Source organism: Pogoniulus pusillus, chromosome 15 (genome assembly GCF_015220805.1).
Source record: "Pogoniulus pusillus isolate bPogPus1 chromosome 15, bPogPus1.pri, whole genome shotgun sequence".
Classification (NCBI taxonomy): Eukaryota; Metazoa; Chordata; class Aves; order Piciformes; family Lybiidae; genus Pogoniulus; species Pogoniulus pusillus.
The window spans coordinates 7,167,930-7,185,877 of NC_087278.1; the positions used below are offsets into that span (position 1 = coordinate 7,167,930).

A 17,948-nucleotide genomic window follows, 5' to 3' on the forward strand; every position below is an offset into this window, starting at 1 on the left:
AGAAAGGAAGACGATGGACAGTCCACTGTGCAAAAAACAAACCAGGAAGGAGGACACTCTGGGAAGGACGTGGGAGACACCTCTGGCCCCTCTCTGGCACACAGGCAGGCACTCACATACACACTCACACTCCCATCCTCTCACTCACGCGGAGGATGCACCACATGCTCCAGAGACAGGTCCAAGATAGAGTCAGGAGTAGCAGGGGTGGGCTGCTGTATCCAGAAGACACCGTGTGACAGTGGGGGAGGGGTCATTCACAGGTTACTTTCGTGGTTTTCCTCTGTCTCCACAGCCATGGGGGGCAGCCCTCCATTGTCATTCAGCCGCTTGGCCCTGTAGGTCTCATAGTGGATGTTGTGAGTCACTTCTTTTAGGTCCTGAAGGTGGGTCCTGCAGGGAGCAAAGTGAAGGAATTACAATAACTAATACCAGGGCAGTCAGTATTGATCTTCTGGTGATCATTTTATTCCCTGAGATAAATGGAAGATCTCTCCAGTCAGTCTAGCTAACAGGCATACCCCTCTTTCTGCACCTATACACGGGTACCACCATACACAGCTGACAGCTGGAGCATCAGCATTCAAGGATCCATAGGCAGGACACAGGATGTGGTCTAAAATTCCTGTCTCTCCTGCCCCTCTCATCCCTGTGCCACTGGGACAGCTATTGGCCATCCTCGTATGTCAGAGCAGACATGGGTTTATCTCACCTGAAGCGGTGGTGAGACAAGAAAGCATCAGGAAAGTGTGGCAGGGCCACTGCAGACCATAACCTGCAGAACACTGCTGTGAGCATTGCCCCTAACGTTCATAGAAAGGTCCTGGGACTGGATTGCTGCATGCTCTGTGATGGTCATTTGGTTAAGATGTTTTTACTGGAAGACTTTGGGAAAGCACCTGCTGCAGAAGGTATCACAGAACAAAAAGAGGGCAGTGTGGTGATGTCAAAGCATTGTACCTGTCCAAGAGTCTCAGTACCATCATACCTACAGGTGGATTGCACCACAAGGTTCTGCCTTTGAAGTGTTTCCCTTATCTTCTTTTTGATGTTGTTTTAAAACTGTATTGTGTTTATGGGGAACAGAGCAGACCCTGATCCAGGGTCAGCTCTGTTCCCCATAAACACAATACAGTTTTAAAACAACATCAAAAAGAAGAAAGCTACAGTTCTGTAGCTTTGCTACAGAATTTAGGGCAGATACCACCTACGGTGAGACAACTTCATGAAATAGAGTAGAAATAAGCACAATGAATGCTGAATGACATATGGAGCTTTTTGACTTTCAGGTCATATGTTCCAGCATGTCTCTCAGCTTGTCAGGAAACGTGGTCTAGGATACAGCTATCACTGGCTACCTATCACTGCTCCAGAACAGACCTGTTGGCAGCAACAAACAGAAGTTGTTGTCACCTAATATCCATAATAGGATATAAGGAAGGTGGTAGTACCCTGCTTTCTCCAGGTGTCCAGTTCATACATGACAACCAGCAGCTACTTGACAGGTGAGGTCATAAGCAAGGCACTAAAGCACTCTAGCAGGGTACATCTTACCTCAACTCCACCATAGAAGCTTTCACTGCTTGAAGTGTACTCTATCCTCCTTTCCATAGGGGCTATTTCACTCTAAGAGGGTCTCACAGAGACTCTCTCCTCACCAAGAGCAAACTGGTGCATGAGCATGGCCTTACCTGATGACAAAATCTCGAAGCAGGGCAAATTCACAGTGAGTGAGGTTTTCCACTGAAAAGAAAGCAAGTGGTAGTTATGTTTGATTTTCCTCAAGAACCTCTTTGTTGTTGCAGAGCATGGGAAGGTCATTGCCATGGGGCAGGCTGCAGGTGGGCAGAGCCTGCACACTTCAGAAAGGACAGGCAGTTGTCTGAATGCCACACCATCAGGCATTAAGAAGACCTCTCACACTGACAGGTCCTGAGTCATGCCGAAACAACGTTTGAAAACAAAGGCAACATCAGGAGCTCAGCTTCATACACTGTGGTGTTCAGAGTGGCTCCAGCTTCTGCCACTTGGTGGAAATGGTACTGCATTCACCACAGCAGTTTCCTCCCAGCACAGCTATTTGAGAATCCTCCTCCTGTTTGGTTTCAAAAAGCTCATTGCAAAAGGGATGGGAAGGTAGCCATGGGAGGTGTTATCCAGACCCTTGTCTATTACTGGGGCCTGCAGAGATACTTTCAGCTTCCAGAAGTAAGAGGTTTTTTTACCTTCAATGATTCCCCAGGGTGTTTTCCTGCCCAGGACTCTTTTGCCATTCACTTGGTACTCCTTGTCACTGCCCACTACAGCAAAGGGCATGCTTTCCTGCTGGGAAGAGACATGTGGAGAGACCTATTGAACCCATTCTGGAGATCAGCACCATCACTACTCCTCATCCACCTTCCCTCCCCTCAGCTCACCAAACAGAAGGCCTTCTCCAAGGCAAGAGATTCTCCAGAGCTGAACTCTCCATCCATTTGTGCTATCCCTAGCATTTTTGGTTCTTGTCTTACAGGTGTCCTTTCATCCCCTAAGCTTAACAGGTAGCTTGCAGCAGTGCTAAGGGCTCTGGAGCTGGGGACAGAGTTTTTCTGTACTTATTTCCAGCATTTCTGAAGAGGGGGATGACCAGAGAAGAAGCTTGGCATAACCTGGAGAGATTTTGTCAGTCCAGGGCTGCTCATATTGATAGTGTGTGGTGTGTATTTCTCATCAGGTTTTTGTAACTCTTCACCAGCAGAAGAAGAGGATTTCAAATAATCTGTCCTGACAAGACACATGAACATGCAACAAAGGTAATGGCCAAAATGATTGTATTGAGAAGGGCCAGAAATGGAGTAGGAGTGAGACAGTAGGTGAGGCTGCTGGGGACCTGAGGTATCTCTAAGCACAGGGATACCCTGCTATCCATAAGTAGGATCTTATAAATGCACATAAATATCTAAAGGGTGGAGGCCATGGGGCTGGGCTCTTCATTGGTGCCCTCTGACAGGACAAGGGGCAATGGATACAAACTAGAACACAAGAGGTTTCACTTGAACTTACAGAGAAGCTTCTTTACTTTGAGGGCAACAGAGCACTAGAAGAGGCTGCCAGAGAGGCTGTGGAGTCTGCTTCTCTAGAAACTTTCACAACCTGTCTGGACAAGTTCCTGTGCAACCTGATCTAGGCATACCTGCACTAGCAGGAGAGTTTGACTGATGATCTCCAGAGGTCTCTTTCAACCCCTATCATTCAGTGATTTTATGACCCTATGATCAGCCACACACCAGGCCCTCCTGTTCCTTAGTGCTGGCCAAACGGCATTCAGCAAGAGGAGGTGACACACAATGCTTCCTCCCTCAGCCTTCATATCACCCTGCAGTAACAACAGGGACAAATGAAGCTGAGGAGGGGAAATGATGATCCCTTTTATGCATGGTATCTTTCAGTCAGGGGCCATGACACACTTAAAACCTTCTAGTGACACATCTGGTTTACATCTGTTAAATATGACCAGCCCTCATCCCCACTTCCCCACCCACAATAAAATGTTTCCTACCCTGATTTTGTCGTTCTCTGTTTTATCCTCCAAGTCCTCATCAAATTCTTTCTGGGGGTAAAACTCAATCCCATTTACTTCAAGCTCTTTGCGCACCTGGTCAGAGAGACATTTTGGAGTGCAAAGCAACACAGACCTAAAGGAAAGGTAGGCAGGATGGCAGGGCAAACACATCTGGGACATTTTTCCAGTGAGAAGAGGCTGGAGGTATTATCCCTAGGGAAGTGTTCAGTGAAGTGAGGAAACACAGCAGCAATGCTGAGTCTTTCTTCCCCAATCCTGGTTGCATGTCTGGCTCTGCAGTTCCAGTGACAGAGATGTCACAGGGATGCAGACATTTCTTTCCCCTCCAGCACATGCCCTCAGAGCCACAGACATCTGCAACTCCAGGGCTTGCCCACCACCCCACTGCTGTACTCTGCGTGCCCTGGGGACTGCACTGCAATGCCAGGAGGAAGGACACTGCTTGTTTCCCCCACCTCCAAGCTGGGGCAGGGAAGGATCCCACACAGAAGAGTTGATACTCACTCTTTGTTTGAATTCGGTCTTCTCCTCCAAGGTCATGGTGTCAGCCTTGGCAATAACTGGGATGATATTCACTACCTTGCTGAGATGTTTCATGAACTCCAGGTCCAAAGGTCGCAGGCTGCATCCCAAGAAGGAACAATGAATGTGGAAGGGGTCAATTTATCCACCTTGCCTTTCATGCTAGTGACTCTCAGCACCACATCATCAATGAAACCTCCATTGTACGAACCCCAATTGCTGCTGCCGTGCTCTGACCTCCTTCTTCCTATCCATCCTGCCCTCTCCCAAAAACCACAGTGGTGTTTCTCCTTCCCTTGTTATCCTAGACCCTTTCAAGCCCCACAGCACCTAAAGTTAAGCTCAGCAGTGGTCAGGCTGCAGGCAGGACCCCACTGTCTGTGGCTGAGACGGGGCAGCAGAAGGTATATATCTGGCACAGAGGCAACAAGGGCTTGAGGAAGGATGAGGGACGTGTACGTACGAGTGGCCTGTGGGGGAGATGAAGTAGAGGCAGCAGTGCACTCGTGTGTCTGGAATTCGTTTCTTCCTTGCAATATTCACCTCCTCTTTCAAAAATTTTTCATACTGCTCATTGATGTATTTCTCAATAGGCTCCCAGCTGTGAAAGTGGGAGAGAGAAATGAATAGACAGGTACAAATCTCCTCATGTTCCTACATACAGTGTTCCCAGCTCTGACAGCAGCAAAGCAGGCTCAGGCACGAAAAACATCCAGCAGAGGCACCTCACTGTCAGCAGAGATGTTCAAGAGTTTCTGTAACTGGGCACAGAAAGAGGCACTCACCATGTAATGTGTGCCAACTCCTCAAAGAGCACATACCCATGGTGCTCACAATCTCACATCCCCATTATCAGCCCCTTGAATGCAACAGGATGCCAGACTAAGGTCCAGGCCAAGCAGATGAGTCATTCCACACACCCTTTTAACTCCATGCCTTTCCAGGGCACAAGGCCTGGACCGTGTGAAACTCACCAGTTCTCGTTGTTGATCTGGTCCCCAAACCCTGGCGTGTCAATCACTGTCAGCTTCATTTTGACACCTCCTTCTTCAATGACTGGGAAAGAAATTACAAACAGTCACACATCTCCCTAGGGATCTGCTCTGTCAGGAAACACATCTCTGTGTCCTGTGCCATCACGTCACTGTGCCATCACGCCTGCCCAGTAAGCATGACCAGGCCATGCTAGGTCATGCCTCAACAGTTGTATCACAGTATCACAGTATCACCAAGGCTGGAAGAGACCTCACAGATCATCAAGTCCAACCCTTTACCACAGTGCCCAAGGCTAGACCATGGCACCAAGTGCCACATCCAACCTTGCCTTGAACTGCCCCAGGGACGACGACTCCACCACCTCCCCGGGCAGCCCATTCCAGTGTCCAATGACTCTCTCAGTGAAGAACTTTCTCCTCACCTCGAGCCGAAATTTCCCCTGGCGCAGCCTGAGGCTGTGTCCTCTTGTTCTGGTGCTGGCCACCTGAGAGAAGAGAGCAACCTCCTCCTGGCCACAACCACCCCTCAGGTAGTTGTACACAGCAATAAGGTCACCCCTGAGCCTCCTCTTCTCCAGGCTAAACAACCCCAGCTCCCTAAGCCTCTCCTCGTAGGGCTTGTGCTCGAGGCCTCTCACCAGCCTCGTCGCCCTTCTCTGGACACGCTCAAGCATCTCAGTGTCCTTCCTGGACAGGTTGTGACCCCCTGTTGCATTTCTGACTCCAAGTTTTGGTGATGTTTGCACAAAAGCCACCTTCTACCAATCTGCCACAGGAAAATGGATTTGTGTTCAGTCTGTGGCCCAAAGGCAGTGCTTACCCTACACAGGTTGTCCTTGCCTGGAACACATCATCCTGAATCTGAGATAATGTTCAGTGTTGTACACCACTGCAGAAACTCTGCTGATGCATTGGCATGAAGCAATGTGCTCTACTAGGCCTAGGAGGGAACCCACCAATGCACTTTGTATGGAGTATTAAGCATCTGCAGGTGGGAATGACTTACAGCAAGGCTTAATCCACACCTGTGGACTAATGTCTTGGCAAAAGAAGTATCCATAACTCTTTTTTCCACCCCTCACTTTTGGCTGTGGCATCAGTGGCATTGCTGTTTAAGAAAGGCTTTGTCTGGATCTGAGGCCATCTAAAACTGGCACTTGTCCTTTAGCTTCCCGTGGAGAAAGGGTACTTAACACCAAAGAACTGCTTGCATAGACTACTGGGGTCTGCTGCAAGACTGTGCTGAAGTGTCAGCACTGCCTCCTTCCCAGCAGCCTGGCTCTTACCGTGCCCAATGGCTTTGATCTCCACTGTCTTGGGGATCTTCTCCTCCCGGTTCCAGCCCGAAGATTTGCGGCTCACCTGGGACTTGAAGAGGGTGTTCACCAGCGTCGACTTCCCCAGCCCACTCTGACCTGGGAATCACGAAGAGGAAGCTTGTGAGTGCTGCCACAGCCCAGCAGTGTCAGCAGTCCCCGGAGGTGGAGCTAGGCTGACAGGGAAAGGGGCTGTAGATGTCTTCTTGCCTTGTACAGGCTCTCCTTCCCCCCAGAGCAAGAACTGTCTGTTTCTTTATGCCCTCCCTGCAAAGATTTCCCATCTGACCTCACAGGACAGTCCCTGGCCATGGTTTCCAGTACCTCAGCTGGTCCCTGCCTACCTACAACCATGATGTTGAAGTCGAAACCTGTCTTCATGGTTTTCTTGCGCATCTGCTCGATGATGGTGTCGATCCCAATGTAGCCCAGCAAGTTAGCGTTAATGCCCATGGGTTTCATTGGCACAACTGGCTTCTGTCGTGACTCTGGCACCAGCTCAGACATGGCTGCTTCAGTTTTGCTCTCCACTGGCCCTGCACAGGAAGAAAGATTAAAGAATATCATCACTGATACGTAACAAGGACCTCCCTCCCCACCTGCCAGAGGCGCTGAGAGCAACTTTGCACATCCATTTCCAGGGCCACTGAGGATGACTGAGGGCAAGTCTTTAGCAGTAAGGCTTTTCATGGAACAACATGTGCTTGAGTTTCCAGCACACTTTTCTATGCATCACTCCAGATGAGGAGGTATAGAAGTGAAGTTTGTTGAGTGCAACAGATGGGCCAGAGCCAAACAGCAGGAGCAGGCCCAGTGAAGCTGGCTGGGCTCCAAGTGCCCAAAGCTCTGTGCATGTCTCCTTGGGTTTGTCTCCCAGTTCTCACCAGGATCACTGAATCACAGAATCATAAAATCATAGAATCAACCAGGTTGGAAGAGACCTCCAAGATTATCCAGTCCAACCTATCACCCAGCCCTATCCAGTCAACCAGACCATGGCACTAAGTGTCTCATCCAGTCTTTTCTTGAACACCCCCAGGGACAGTGACTCCACCACCTCCCTGGGAGGTGTTTGAACCCCCCAAGTGTAGCATAAAATTTACAATGGAACAGACCTCTGAAAATTACCAGGGGTCAAGTTCTGGCATTGAAACAGAGTTTGGGATTTATGAAGAGGATTTGGAAGCCTGGCCCTTGCTGGCAGTGGCTCTGTTACTGGCCATACTCTGCAGGCTGAGCTTCTCAGAGGAAGGCAGTGGTGCTACAACCTCCACACTTGCCTCCCACCCACAGGTCAATGATTTTTGTCACGCTCAAGAACCTAATCATCGTGATCAAGAAACTAATCATCTGTACCTTTCCCTCCTCTCCTCCCCCTCAACACTTCATGTAAAACCAACAGGCACAAAGAAAGGCACTGCAGGCTTTGCAGCCTCCCTGAGTCTTTGGGTGATGGCACACTCTGCCTAGGGCAGCCCTCATCCATTTATCTCCATCGCTTGTCTCATTAGTGAGCAGCTCCTACCCGCTGGGAGGAAGCTGGAGGCTGGGAAAAGAACAGGGCACAGAAGAAAAGCTGTAATTGTTGGGGAAGGAAGGCATGAGGGATGAATCTAGTAAGGAAGATGAAGGGGATGGGAATCAAATACCTTTCATCTACAAGGCAGCTGCAAACTTCAGCCTCTCCCACTCTAATCACTTGACGCCCTCATGCTTTGTCTCATTAGATGGTTATTTTTCCAGGACAGGGACAGCATCTATATTTGCTTGGTAAGCACTCCTCTTGTTTTGGATGCCACTTCAGTCCAAGCATCTCACACTAAATTATCCCTTTCCATCATTTTGGCAGAGTTTTTTTGCTCCTCTCAGCAGAACCCAGTGGCTGCAGAGGAGGATGTGAGCAGCCAGGCAGGCGGTTGCTATTTGGTAGGTAGGTGACACATGTCTCTTGGGGAGGAAGGCAACTCAGAGGTCACCAAACTGAAGTCACTGGCAGCTCCAGTCAAGGGTCCTCATGACAGCTGAGACAGGCCAGGGAGACACCAGGGCTGGGGAGAGGTTTTATTCAAGGACAGAGGCCAGCTGCAACAGGCCGTATGGCTGGCTGGTGATCCTGTCTACCACTCCTGCATCAAAGCTCCTGTGCAGGGACATGGGCTGCTCTACACAGCCATAGTGGGCTGAGGACAGACATTGTGGAAGAGCTACCCTTGGCAGGGAGAAGAGTGCCTCCACCCACTCATTTTACACAGCTTGAGAAGGCTTGCATGTTAAAATGGGAGAAGAGATCTTCCCTCCTTGTGACAGGATGGTAACACAGCCACCCATGCACAGCTCTGTGGGTAGCGTCTGAAGGGTCCTCTACCACCTCCTTTCCACCTTGCCCGTAGAGGAGCAGTCTGCCAGAGGATGGCTCCTGCATTTGCTCTCTCTCACTGGGCAAGGGCACTCAGAGCTATCATCACTCTCTCCTGAAGCACTGAGCAGCACCCTGTGGGCATCAGAGCACAAGACAGACTGTTGGCCTGAGCCATGCTGGCAATGCAGAGCACCTCATGCTGCCGGGCAGCTGCTGGAGAAGGCAGCCTGCCGAGCTGAGCACATCTCAGCTGCAATCCGCTCTTACACCTGCCACAGCTACTCTCTGCCTTTCCTGATGACAGAGCATCCCCTGGGGCTCCTGTTGTCTCCTTCCACCTTTCTCAAAGCTGCTGTCAGCCAGAAAAGCCCATCTCTCTGGCACAGCATGAAGGACCAAGCCAGTCAGCTCTCCTGCACCCTTCCCTTCTCTCATCCTCTCCTGGGCTGCCCTATACCACCTGTAATACAGCTGCATGACTGTACCATGCCCCTCATCCTGCTGCATCATCCTCCACCTTCCCACAGGTGGACAGGGAACAGGTCAAGGTGGGAAGAAATCCCATCTGAGCAGCTGCATGGGATGGGTGCAGGACCTGGGCTATGTGACTTGCAACTCTTTTGCTGCCCAGGCAGTAGCTTGTCCTCAGGATGTCTGTTGACCTCTTTTTTATTCCTTCAACAGCTTGTTCTTACACAAGGAGGAGGAAGGAGGGCAGTTGCTGTCAGCTAACATCAAGGCTCCAAGTGAGATTCATAATTCATCCCTCAATCTTACCAAGGGACACTTTGCCCAGAGCCAGCAGATGTTGCTACCTCTGCTGTGGATTTTGCAGTACATGGCCATCCCTTTGCAGGCTTCACAGCTGGAGCCAGGAGCTTGTACTGGTTGAAGCAGATATTTCAGTCAGGTTCCTGAGAACCTATAAAAAGCCCTGAGGCCAGGAGATAAGATCTCCAGAAGTCTTCTTAAATGTTTCCTGGATTTTGTATCAGTGATGTCACCCTGGGCATTTTGATTTTGGACATTCAAGATCTCAGGGTACACAGCCTCTCTTTTCTTTCTGTCTTTGTGGGGTGCCTTCAAAGATACATAGATTCACTGAATGGTTCGAGTTGGAAGGGTCTGTAAAGATCATCCAGTTCCAGTCCTCCCACCATATGCAGGGACACCTTCCACTAGACCAAGCTGCTCAAGGCCTCATCCAACCTGGCCTTGAACACCTCCAAAGAGATTGCATCCATGACCTCCCTGGGCAACCTGTTCCAATGTCTCACCATCCTCACTGTAAAAAAATTTTTCCTAATATCCTGTCTAAATCTTCCCTCCTCAAGCTTCAACCCATCCCTGCTCATCACTGCAAGCCCTCATAACAAGTCCCTCCTCCAGCTATAAGGTCTCCTCAGAGCCTTCTCCAGGCTGAACAGTCCAAACTCTCACAGCCTGTCCCCATAGGGTAGGTGCTCCAAGCCCTCTTATCCTCCCATACAGCCCTAGTAAGGGAAGTTCCATTATGCAAAGTACCCAAGGGTTCAGCCTTCTGCATGTGATTTTCCATCTGATGACTCCAGAAGAGAAACCCAAGGACCCAGCCTGGGTCAGGGTGTGCAAAACCAGGGCCAGAGCTAGGAGAGGCACTTTGAGATGTGAAAAGTGGCTACCCTGCCTCCTAAGAATGGCTCTGTTTTACATGCAGTAATGCTAATGCTGCCAGGAAGCCTCATTAGTACTCTGACTCTGGTCAAGGGGTGGCATTATGCATCCTGGGCACATCCCATAGCCCCTCCAGCTGTGCCCTGTAATGAATACATGGCAGGGCACTACGGCAGAGACAGCTGATAATGAGCAGAGGGTTAGCCAAGGTTAACCACTTACATCCGCTCTTTGCATTGCCACCCTTTCCCCTGCTGCTTTCTTCTCTGTGCTAAGTGAAACTCATTTGAGAGGGTGACTGCTGGCTGCTTCCCTGTGGGAGGGGGCCCAGACTGGCCACAGAAGATGCTAAACTCAGCTCTGGAGCAGGGAGTGAAGTGGCATCTGGCAGGCAGGGCCAGAGGGGCAACCAGTGATGGGAGAGGTCCCAGTGGTCTCATCTAGCTCCTGCTTCTGACACCCACTGATCCACCTCAAAACCTCTCCCTGGGAGGCTGGCATACGTGGCCACCAGTGGACACCACTACTGCAGCACAACCTTCATGTCTGCCTGACTCTGACATTCACAACAGCCAGCTGGGGACAGAGGTGGCCTTGCAGGTCTTTAAGGGCTCAGGTAGTGGGGATTAGCATCTCCTCTGTCCCGATAACCCAGATACAGTCACATCCCCTCCCCCTGCCTTCCCATCCTTTGTCTGAATGGCAAGAGGGAGGGCTGCAGTCACTCACCACAACCCAGCTTCCAGCAAGGAAAAGCTGTTTAACCCCCCACATAAAACATGGACAGTCTTGCTGTGGGTCTCCTCCTGTGTGGCACAAGGCTGTCTTGCTCTGGCTGGAGGCAGGTGAGACATGCGTGGCTCACATACATATCTCACCTCAGCCTGTTCCACCTGTGTGGACCCAGACCCATGATCCTACTCCTTGCAGATATGGAACAAGGAGGTACAGGTCCAGAATGTGAAAGTAGCCAGCAAGAGTGGACCCTCTGACAATGAAGCCAGATCCCTAGGAAGGAAATCAAGCTTGCAGCCTTTGGGATCTGCTCCTCCTTCAGATCTGCAGAGCTCCTGAGTTGAGTATCTCTCCACTGGAAAAATCTCTTCTCCCCATCAGCTCCCATGATGACCCCAGGTCATATCTCTCAGGTGTCTGAGTCAAAGTCCAAGCAGTGCCAGATGCACCACCTGACCTCAGGGTGCAGAACAGAGCCCCTATTCTTACCAGAACTTTTTGCCTGGCCTGAAAGTCATCAGGCATTCAAAATGAGGCAGGGAAACCCACTCCAGCCTTTTGGGCTGCCTCAAGCTTCTCAGCAGCAACCTTCCTTCCCCTCAGTGCTCTGCAGAGGACTTGGGCAGAAGCCTGGCTCTGCCGAGGCTGCAGTGAAATCTAGGGCAGCATGTGCTGAAGCCTCTCTGGAGATGCAGGAGCTGGAGGTGAATGGGCTGGACACATCCCCCGCCCAGCCACCGCAGAGTTACATGCTCTCCTCAGCCTCTGCTGTACCCTTGGTGCCTCTCCTGGGCCGTGCAGTCCTTAACCCATACCCCAGCTCTCTGCCTGGGCAGCACAGCTGTATCCTAAGGCGAGAAGACGCTGAGCATCCCTGGAGCAGGGTACCCGTGCCTCTTCCCCTGCCTGCCTAACTGCTGGCTCCTGCACAGATGCCCTGGGAGCAGCACAGGACATCCCCGCTTCCCCCGCAGCAACTGCCTGTCACTGGCAAGGGACAAACCAGTCGCTGAGCAGCTTGTGGGCTTTCCCCAGCCCTGGACCAGCTGAGATTATCTCTCTCTTTCAGACCAGCCCCTGGCGCCAGCTACTCCACATCAGCACCGCAACCAGCCCTGCTGGTTCTCCTTCATGGCAGACTGCTACCACCGAAAAAGAGGAAAGACAAAGCCAGCCCCGTGGCCAGCGCTGAGCAGCGTGGGGACACTGCAGAAGGCGCCTGCACAAAATCCCCATCAGCATCCGTCCGGCATCGCCCAGCCCTGCCAAGCCCAGAGCATCCTACCTTTGAACATGAAGCTTCCTTTGTCTCCGAATCCTCTCTCAAGGGGGTGGGTCTCCCCCTACTTTCCTAGCCTGCTGCCGGTGCGGCACAATGGGCTATGAGGCTCTGCTTTAACCTCTCTCTTTCTTCCCTGTGTCCTCTTCTCCCCTTGTCTCCTTCCCCTCCTTCTCCAGAGGCTATTTCAGCGGAGCGGGGATGCTGCTGCTGCTCCTTCTGCCATTGTCATGTGACCTGAATATTAAACATCGCTGCAAAATCTCCCCCCGCTCCCTCCCCCGGCTCCCTCGCAGGCCCCCGCCAATCCCCTTGCCTAGGGAGGCACGGCTGTGGGCAGGCAGAGGTCACTGCCAACGAGCCCCCACCTTGTCCCAGAGGGCCCCCACTTACACACCCACACAGGCCTTTTCTTGGTCTTTCCTCTCCCAATTCCCCATCATTTTCAGCATCTCTGCTTGGTTAGGGAGAGAGATTTAATCCCTCACAGCTTCACCCCAGCAGAGCTGAGGAAGGGTGCTCCTTCTCCCTCGATATCCATTCTCCCTCGATATCCATGGGGCTGGGGGGGGGGGGGGCTGCAAGGCCTCCTGCTGCTTTCCTGGGGGGAGGAAATGTGGACTATTTTGGCTTGTCAAAAGCAATGTGCCCTTCAGCTCCACTTGCGGAGGCGTGAGAAACCTTTTCTCCTCTGGCACGGCGACTCCCGGCCGCCAGCCTGCGGCGCAGCGGCAGGGCGAGCTTGGTCCCCTCTCTGTGCGTGTACACACGCCTGTGCTCAGCTGGGTGCCCCCCGGGGGCACATGTTGGGGTATGCATGTCATACCCCTGTGTGTCCTTGGCAGCTGTATGTGCCCGGCAGCACCCACCTGCCTGTGTCTGGTGGATGTGCCCGCAGCTGGAGAGCACTGTAGATGCTCCCAGCTGCTGACACCTTTGGTGGGGCATGAGCTTTCCTTCCTCTGTCTTTCACAGAATCACAGAACTGTCAGGGCTAGAAGGGACCTCAAGCATCACCTAGTTCCAACCCCCTGCCACGGGCAGAGACACTTCACACTAGATCAGGTTGCCCAGAGCCACATCCAGTCTGGCCTTAAAGACTTCCAGGGATGAGGCTTCCACCACCTCCCTGGGCAACCTGTTCCAGTCTCACACTTTCCTCCTACATTTGCAGAAGGCACCGTGCCCCACCATGCTGTGATGGCACTGCTCTGACTGTCGGCTCAGTGGACTATGGGTCCCCAAGGGTACCTCCGGCACACACCAGCCCCTTTGGTGGGGCTGGGCTGCGAGACCTCTGCCAGACTAGGCAAGGGGTTTGGGCACCTCTTTAGGCAGCACCTGAGGAAACAGCACCTTCTGTGGGTTATGGAACAGCTAAGAAATCACTGCTGGCCGTTTCTCAAGCTAGGCTGTGTTCAACAGACTGGTTGTCTCCTGGCAAACAGACAGACTGGCATCCCAGCACCTGCACTATCTCCTGAGATGGTGCCCACAGCTGCCCGTTCCCCGTTGGGCACCAGGCTCACCCCACTCGGGCTCACCCCGCGCCTCCCACATGTCTTTGCCCACCCACACCCCTGGTGCAGGCAAAGGGCAGAAAGCCCTCATCCTGCCCCGGGTCACAGCACCGCCTCCAGAGGGCCCCATGGAGACCCCGAAGAGGGACTCCTCGGTGCCTCCTTCTCCCCAGCCCAGCCCATCCCCGCAGCGGAGACCCACCGGAGCGTGGCGGGGAGCTGGGCACTCCCATCCTCACTGCCAGGGCAGCCTCGGCCCCACCAGGGCTGCCACATCGCTGGGGCCCCTCAGCTGCCAGCGGCCGGGGCCGAGGGGGCACGAGGGTGACGAGGGCCGGGCCCCGTAGCCGCTCCCACGGGGGACCCCCACAGCCCCGGCGCAGGGTGACCGAGAGGCAGCTCCGCTTCGTGGGGGTGGAGGGGGCTCCGAGGAGGCTGTCCCGTCGCGGCGGCGGGGCCGGGATGCGGCTGGGGCTGGTGGGACCACCCGGGACGGGCAGGCGGCTGCGGCGAGTGGGGACGTCCTCGTCCATGGCGGGGGGCAGCAGGCTGGAAGCGGAGCCGTGAGGGCAGGGGGCAGGCGGTGCTGGGCCAGGCCACAGCGGTCCGAGCCCTTTCCCTCTGCCGGGACCGGGGCGTCCCGGGCCGCAGCGCTCCCCGGAACCGCTGTTGTCCAGGGGCCCTTGCCCCCGCCAGCAGCCCCGCCGGGACAGCCAACCCACCTCTGGCCGGGACAATGAGCTGCTTGTGGCTTGCCCAGCGCGCTCCCACGCCTGGCGCCATGGCTGCTCCTGCCCCCTGCCCCGGTGCCTTCTCGGCCGCTGCCGCCAGCAGCCGCACGCATGGGGCAACCCCATGCCAAGGGCAGCCCCACGCTGCAGCCCCCTGCCCCGCTCCCACGGTAGGAGGCAGAGGGGGTGGAGAACAGACCCACCAGGTCAGGCCAACGCCCTCTGCTCCTGAGGAAAATCGGTGCAATTCAAAACAAAAAAGAAGGCAATCTCTGGGTTTTGTAAAGGTTTTCTCTTTCTCTCTCTTATTTTTTTTATTGTTTCACCCCCATTTTCCCCCTCCAAATGGCAAATTCCAGATCCAACAATTTATACCCCACTGAGTAAGTCACTGTTTGCTTGTTGAGTGCTTGTCCAGGTTAATGCTTTCTTCCCTTATTCTGCTTTTCTTTTACTTCTTTGTTAATTCGATCCTCTCCTCACGTTGCCAGCCTTAAGGCATTTTCAGGGTCAGGAGGACATCCATTAGAGAGAGGCAGCTTGATGCTCTACACCTCCCTCACTATAAAAGGCACTTCAAAGTGCAACACACTAACTAAGGAGGAGGGGAGAAATATGTTTGAGTGGGGTGAGATGAGAGCACTTTTGGTTTGGTGCGAAAATGAGAGCAAAGAGGAGACCCAGGCACTCGTAACACCTGCAGCACAGCAGGGGGGAACTTTGCCTGCCTTTGGGAGGCCAGGGATGAGGGGTGGAGGGGGGAACCACCATCCTGTGAGCCATGAGGAGTGCCTGGGGAAGGCAGGGCTCAGGGCAACGTAACTTCTCTGCTTCCTTAAACACAAGAGTACAGAGAAGGTGAAAAAGACCAACATGATAGCATGCAGTATTTCTATCACCTGTGCAGCACCTTCTCTGATGCTTTACATGGTTTAATTCAGTATCTATGAATACTTCCCTTTCCCCTGAGGTCTCTCTGGCTGCACAGGTCCCACAGAGGAGAAAGGTCTCAGCTTTCAGGCAGCATTTGCCTTTTGCTTAATTAGTCCCAGACATCCCTGTGGTGTAGCCAGCACAGAAAGCAGGTAGATAAAGATCCATCCTGTTTCAAAGGATACCTTGCTTCCCACTGGTCCTTTCTGCCTGCCCAGACCTGGAGGGATGCACCTTCCAGAAGGGGCAACAGGAAAATAAAGCATCAGCCATACACTTTGTCACCTGTTTATTTCACTAGGAAGGATTTTGACACTGTTGGCAATAAAGTTCTTCATAGCCATGGACAATACCTGGCTTAATCCTGATTGCATCAGGAATAAATGGCATGAAGCATAAGCCAGAGGAAACTAATGACTAGTTTCTCTCTAGTTCAGCCCTGGCCTCTTTGTTGTCTTCTTTTTGTTTGTTTCTGTGATGAGTTGTGGGGAGAGCAGAGGTGAAAACAGGCAGGACAGCACAAGGAGGAGAACAAAGGGGCAAGGGGAGCCCAATCGTACACACCATGGATGCCATTTGGCCAGAGAGCAGTGGTGGCAGACTGAGCCTTTCATATTTACCAGGCTTGTGGTTTTCTCTCTCCTCCTTTGACTCAGCAGGTGAAAGTGGGTTTGGGGGAGGTTCAAGTTTCAGCTTCCCTTTCCATAGGGGTAGTAGTCTAACCTGTCCCTGACTGCTCCAAGCCTCTCAGCTCCAGTACCAAGGTTTTTATTGCTGCCCCGTGGCATAGATGGGGTTTGGTTACAGTGCAGTCCCAGTTACAAGGGAGGTGAGGTGAGGAAGCAAGATTCCAAGCTGGCACTTGGAAATATGGCTGTGTTATTCCAAATGTGAGCCATGCAGCCAAGGGTGGCACATAGAATCATAGAGTCAACCAGGTTGGAAAAGACCTCCAAGCTCATCCAGTCCAACCTATCACCCAGCCCTACCCAATCAACCAGGCCATGGCACTAAGTGCCTCATCCGCTCTTTTCTGGAACACTCCACCACCTTGCTGGGCAGCCCATTCCAGTGCCAATGACTCTCTCTGTGAAGAACTTCCTCCTAACATCCAGCCTAGACCTCCCCTGGCACACCTTGAGACTGTGTCCCCTTGTTCTGTTGCTGGTTGCCTGGCAGAAGGGACCAACCTCCATCTGGCTACAGCCTCCCTTCTGATAGTTGTAGACAGCAATGAGGTCACTCCTGAGCCTCCTCTTCTGCAGGCTAAAGAACCCCAGATCCCTCGGCCTTTCCTCATAGGGTTTGTGTTCCAGGCCTTTCACCAGCTTTGTCACCCTTCCCTGGACATCAGACTGTGCAGCCCAGCCCCACAGCATTTCCCTTTCACAGCCCAAGTCATCAAGGCACAAAAATAAATGGGATTCACCTGATTCAGGCTGCCCTTTCAGTCTGAGCCTTCGCTTGCCAGGGTGAGTGTAACTTTGGGCATGGGACTAATCCCACTTACTGTATTTCCTACCTGAGTGAGACTCCCCAGTTAGGTTACTCACTTCACAATCTCTGGGTTTTGGCTGAATTTAAGGCATCTTGACTACTCCCCTGGTTGAAAGAGAGGCATAAAGCTCCTGTTAGCATGCCTGGGTTTGGTGTGGAAGATAATGGTGACAGAACTGCAATCTGGTGAAATGTCCCAGAAAGACCCAGCATATTTACAAGACATCCTCAGCCAAAACTCTTAGAGCTAGAAATTAATCACCAGAGAATTACCCATGGAGCATCATTTGGTAAAATCAGCCCAGTGTACTCTGCTCCTTGACACAACCTCCTGCCACAGGTGCAAAGCTTGGCCAAGCCTCTCTGCACACACTGGGCACTGCACTGGGTTGGCAGGGAGGGAGAAGATGTCTCTCCCTTTTGGCCCTAGCATCACACCTTTACACAGCACTTTGGTAGCCAATCGGCCTTGAGGGAGTGCAGAAAGTGCAGGTAGTCTATAAAGATGGGGGTTGTGCCAGACCCACGTTATATGGCTTTAGTCCAGAAAGCAGAGGTGCTGTAACAGGCCCACCTTGCTGCCAGCCCCAGTGTCTGTTCTCAAAGACATGCAGGGAAAGAAGGGCAAGGGATGCTCCACAGCTTTCACTGGGATGACAGTTCAGGGAGAGCCCACCCATACCATCCATAGGACCCTGCAGAGGACTGAACACTTGCAAGCTACCTCCCAGACTGTGCCATCTCACTCTGCAACAGACGAGCAGAAGGTCAGGCAGATCAGGAGAGGCTTATGTGATAAGTCTGGCAGCACCCCTTCATGGAGAGCTGCAAAATATTCCCAGCTTG

General features: G+C 52.6%; 1 protein-coding gene across 2 annotated transcripts; it reads right to left on the reverse strand.

The window, feature by feature from the left end:
* Position 1: 1 nt before the first annotated feature.
* On the reverse strand, positions 2 to 12,648 carry SEPTIN3 (septin 3). Of its 2 annotated transcripts, none has more exons than XM_064155126.1 (10): positions 12,428 to 12,648; positions 6,740 to 6,931; positions 6,366 to 6,494; positions 5,059 to 5,140; positions 4,548 to 4,685; positions 4,067 to 4,184; positions 3,539 to 3,634; positions 2,226 to 2,322; positions 1,692 to 1,743; positions 2 to 393 (listed from the first exon to the last, which is right to left on the reverse strand). In XM_064155126.1, exons 1-10 carry the CDS (start codon positions 12,435 to 12,437, stop codon positions 258 to 260), a joined length of 1,050 nt encoding a protein of 349 aa, XP_064011196.1. In that variant the 5' UTR covers positions 12,438 to 12,648; the 3' UTR covers positions 2 to 257. The 2 variants fall into 2 exon arrangements, with proteins under 2 accessions (XP_064011196.1, XP_064011195.1); XM_064155125.1 differs by having other exon boundaries at positions 2,226 to 2,325.
* Between the last annotated feature and the right edge of the window lie 5,300 nt (positions 12,649 to 17,948).

Coding starts and splice junctions, on each gene's coding strand:
- SEPTIN3 (XM_064155125.1), bottom strand. Junction 6,495..6,739: donor CTTCAACATCATGGTTGTAG/GTAGGCAGGGAC, acceptor CGTGATTCCCAG/GTCAGAGTGGGCTGGGGAAG. Junction 4,686..5,058: donor CAGATCAACAACGAGAACTG/GTGAGTTTCACA, acceptor CCACTTTCACAG/CTGGGAGCCTATTGAGAAAT.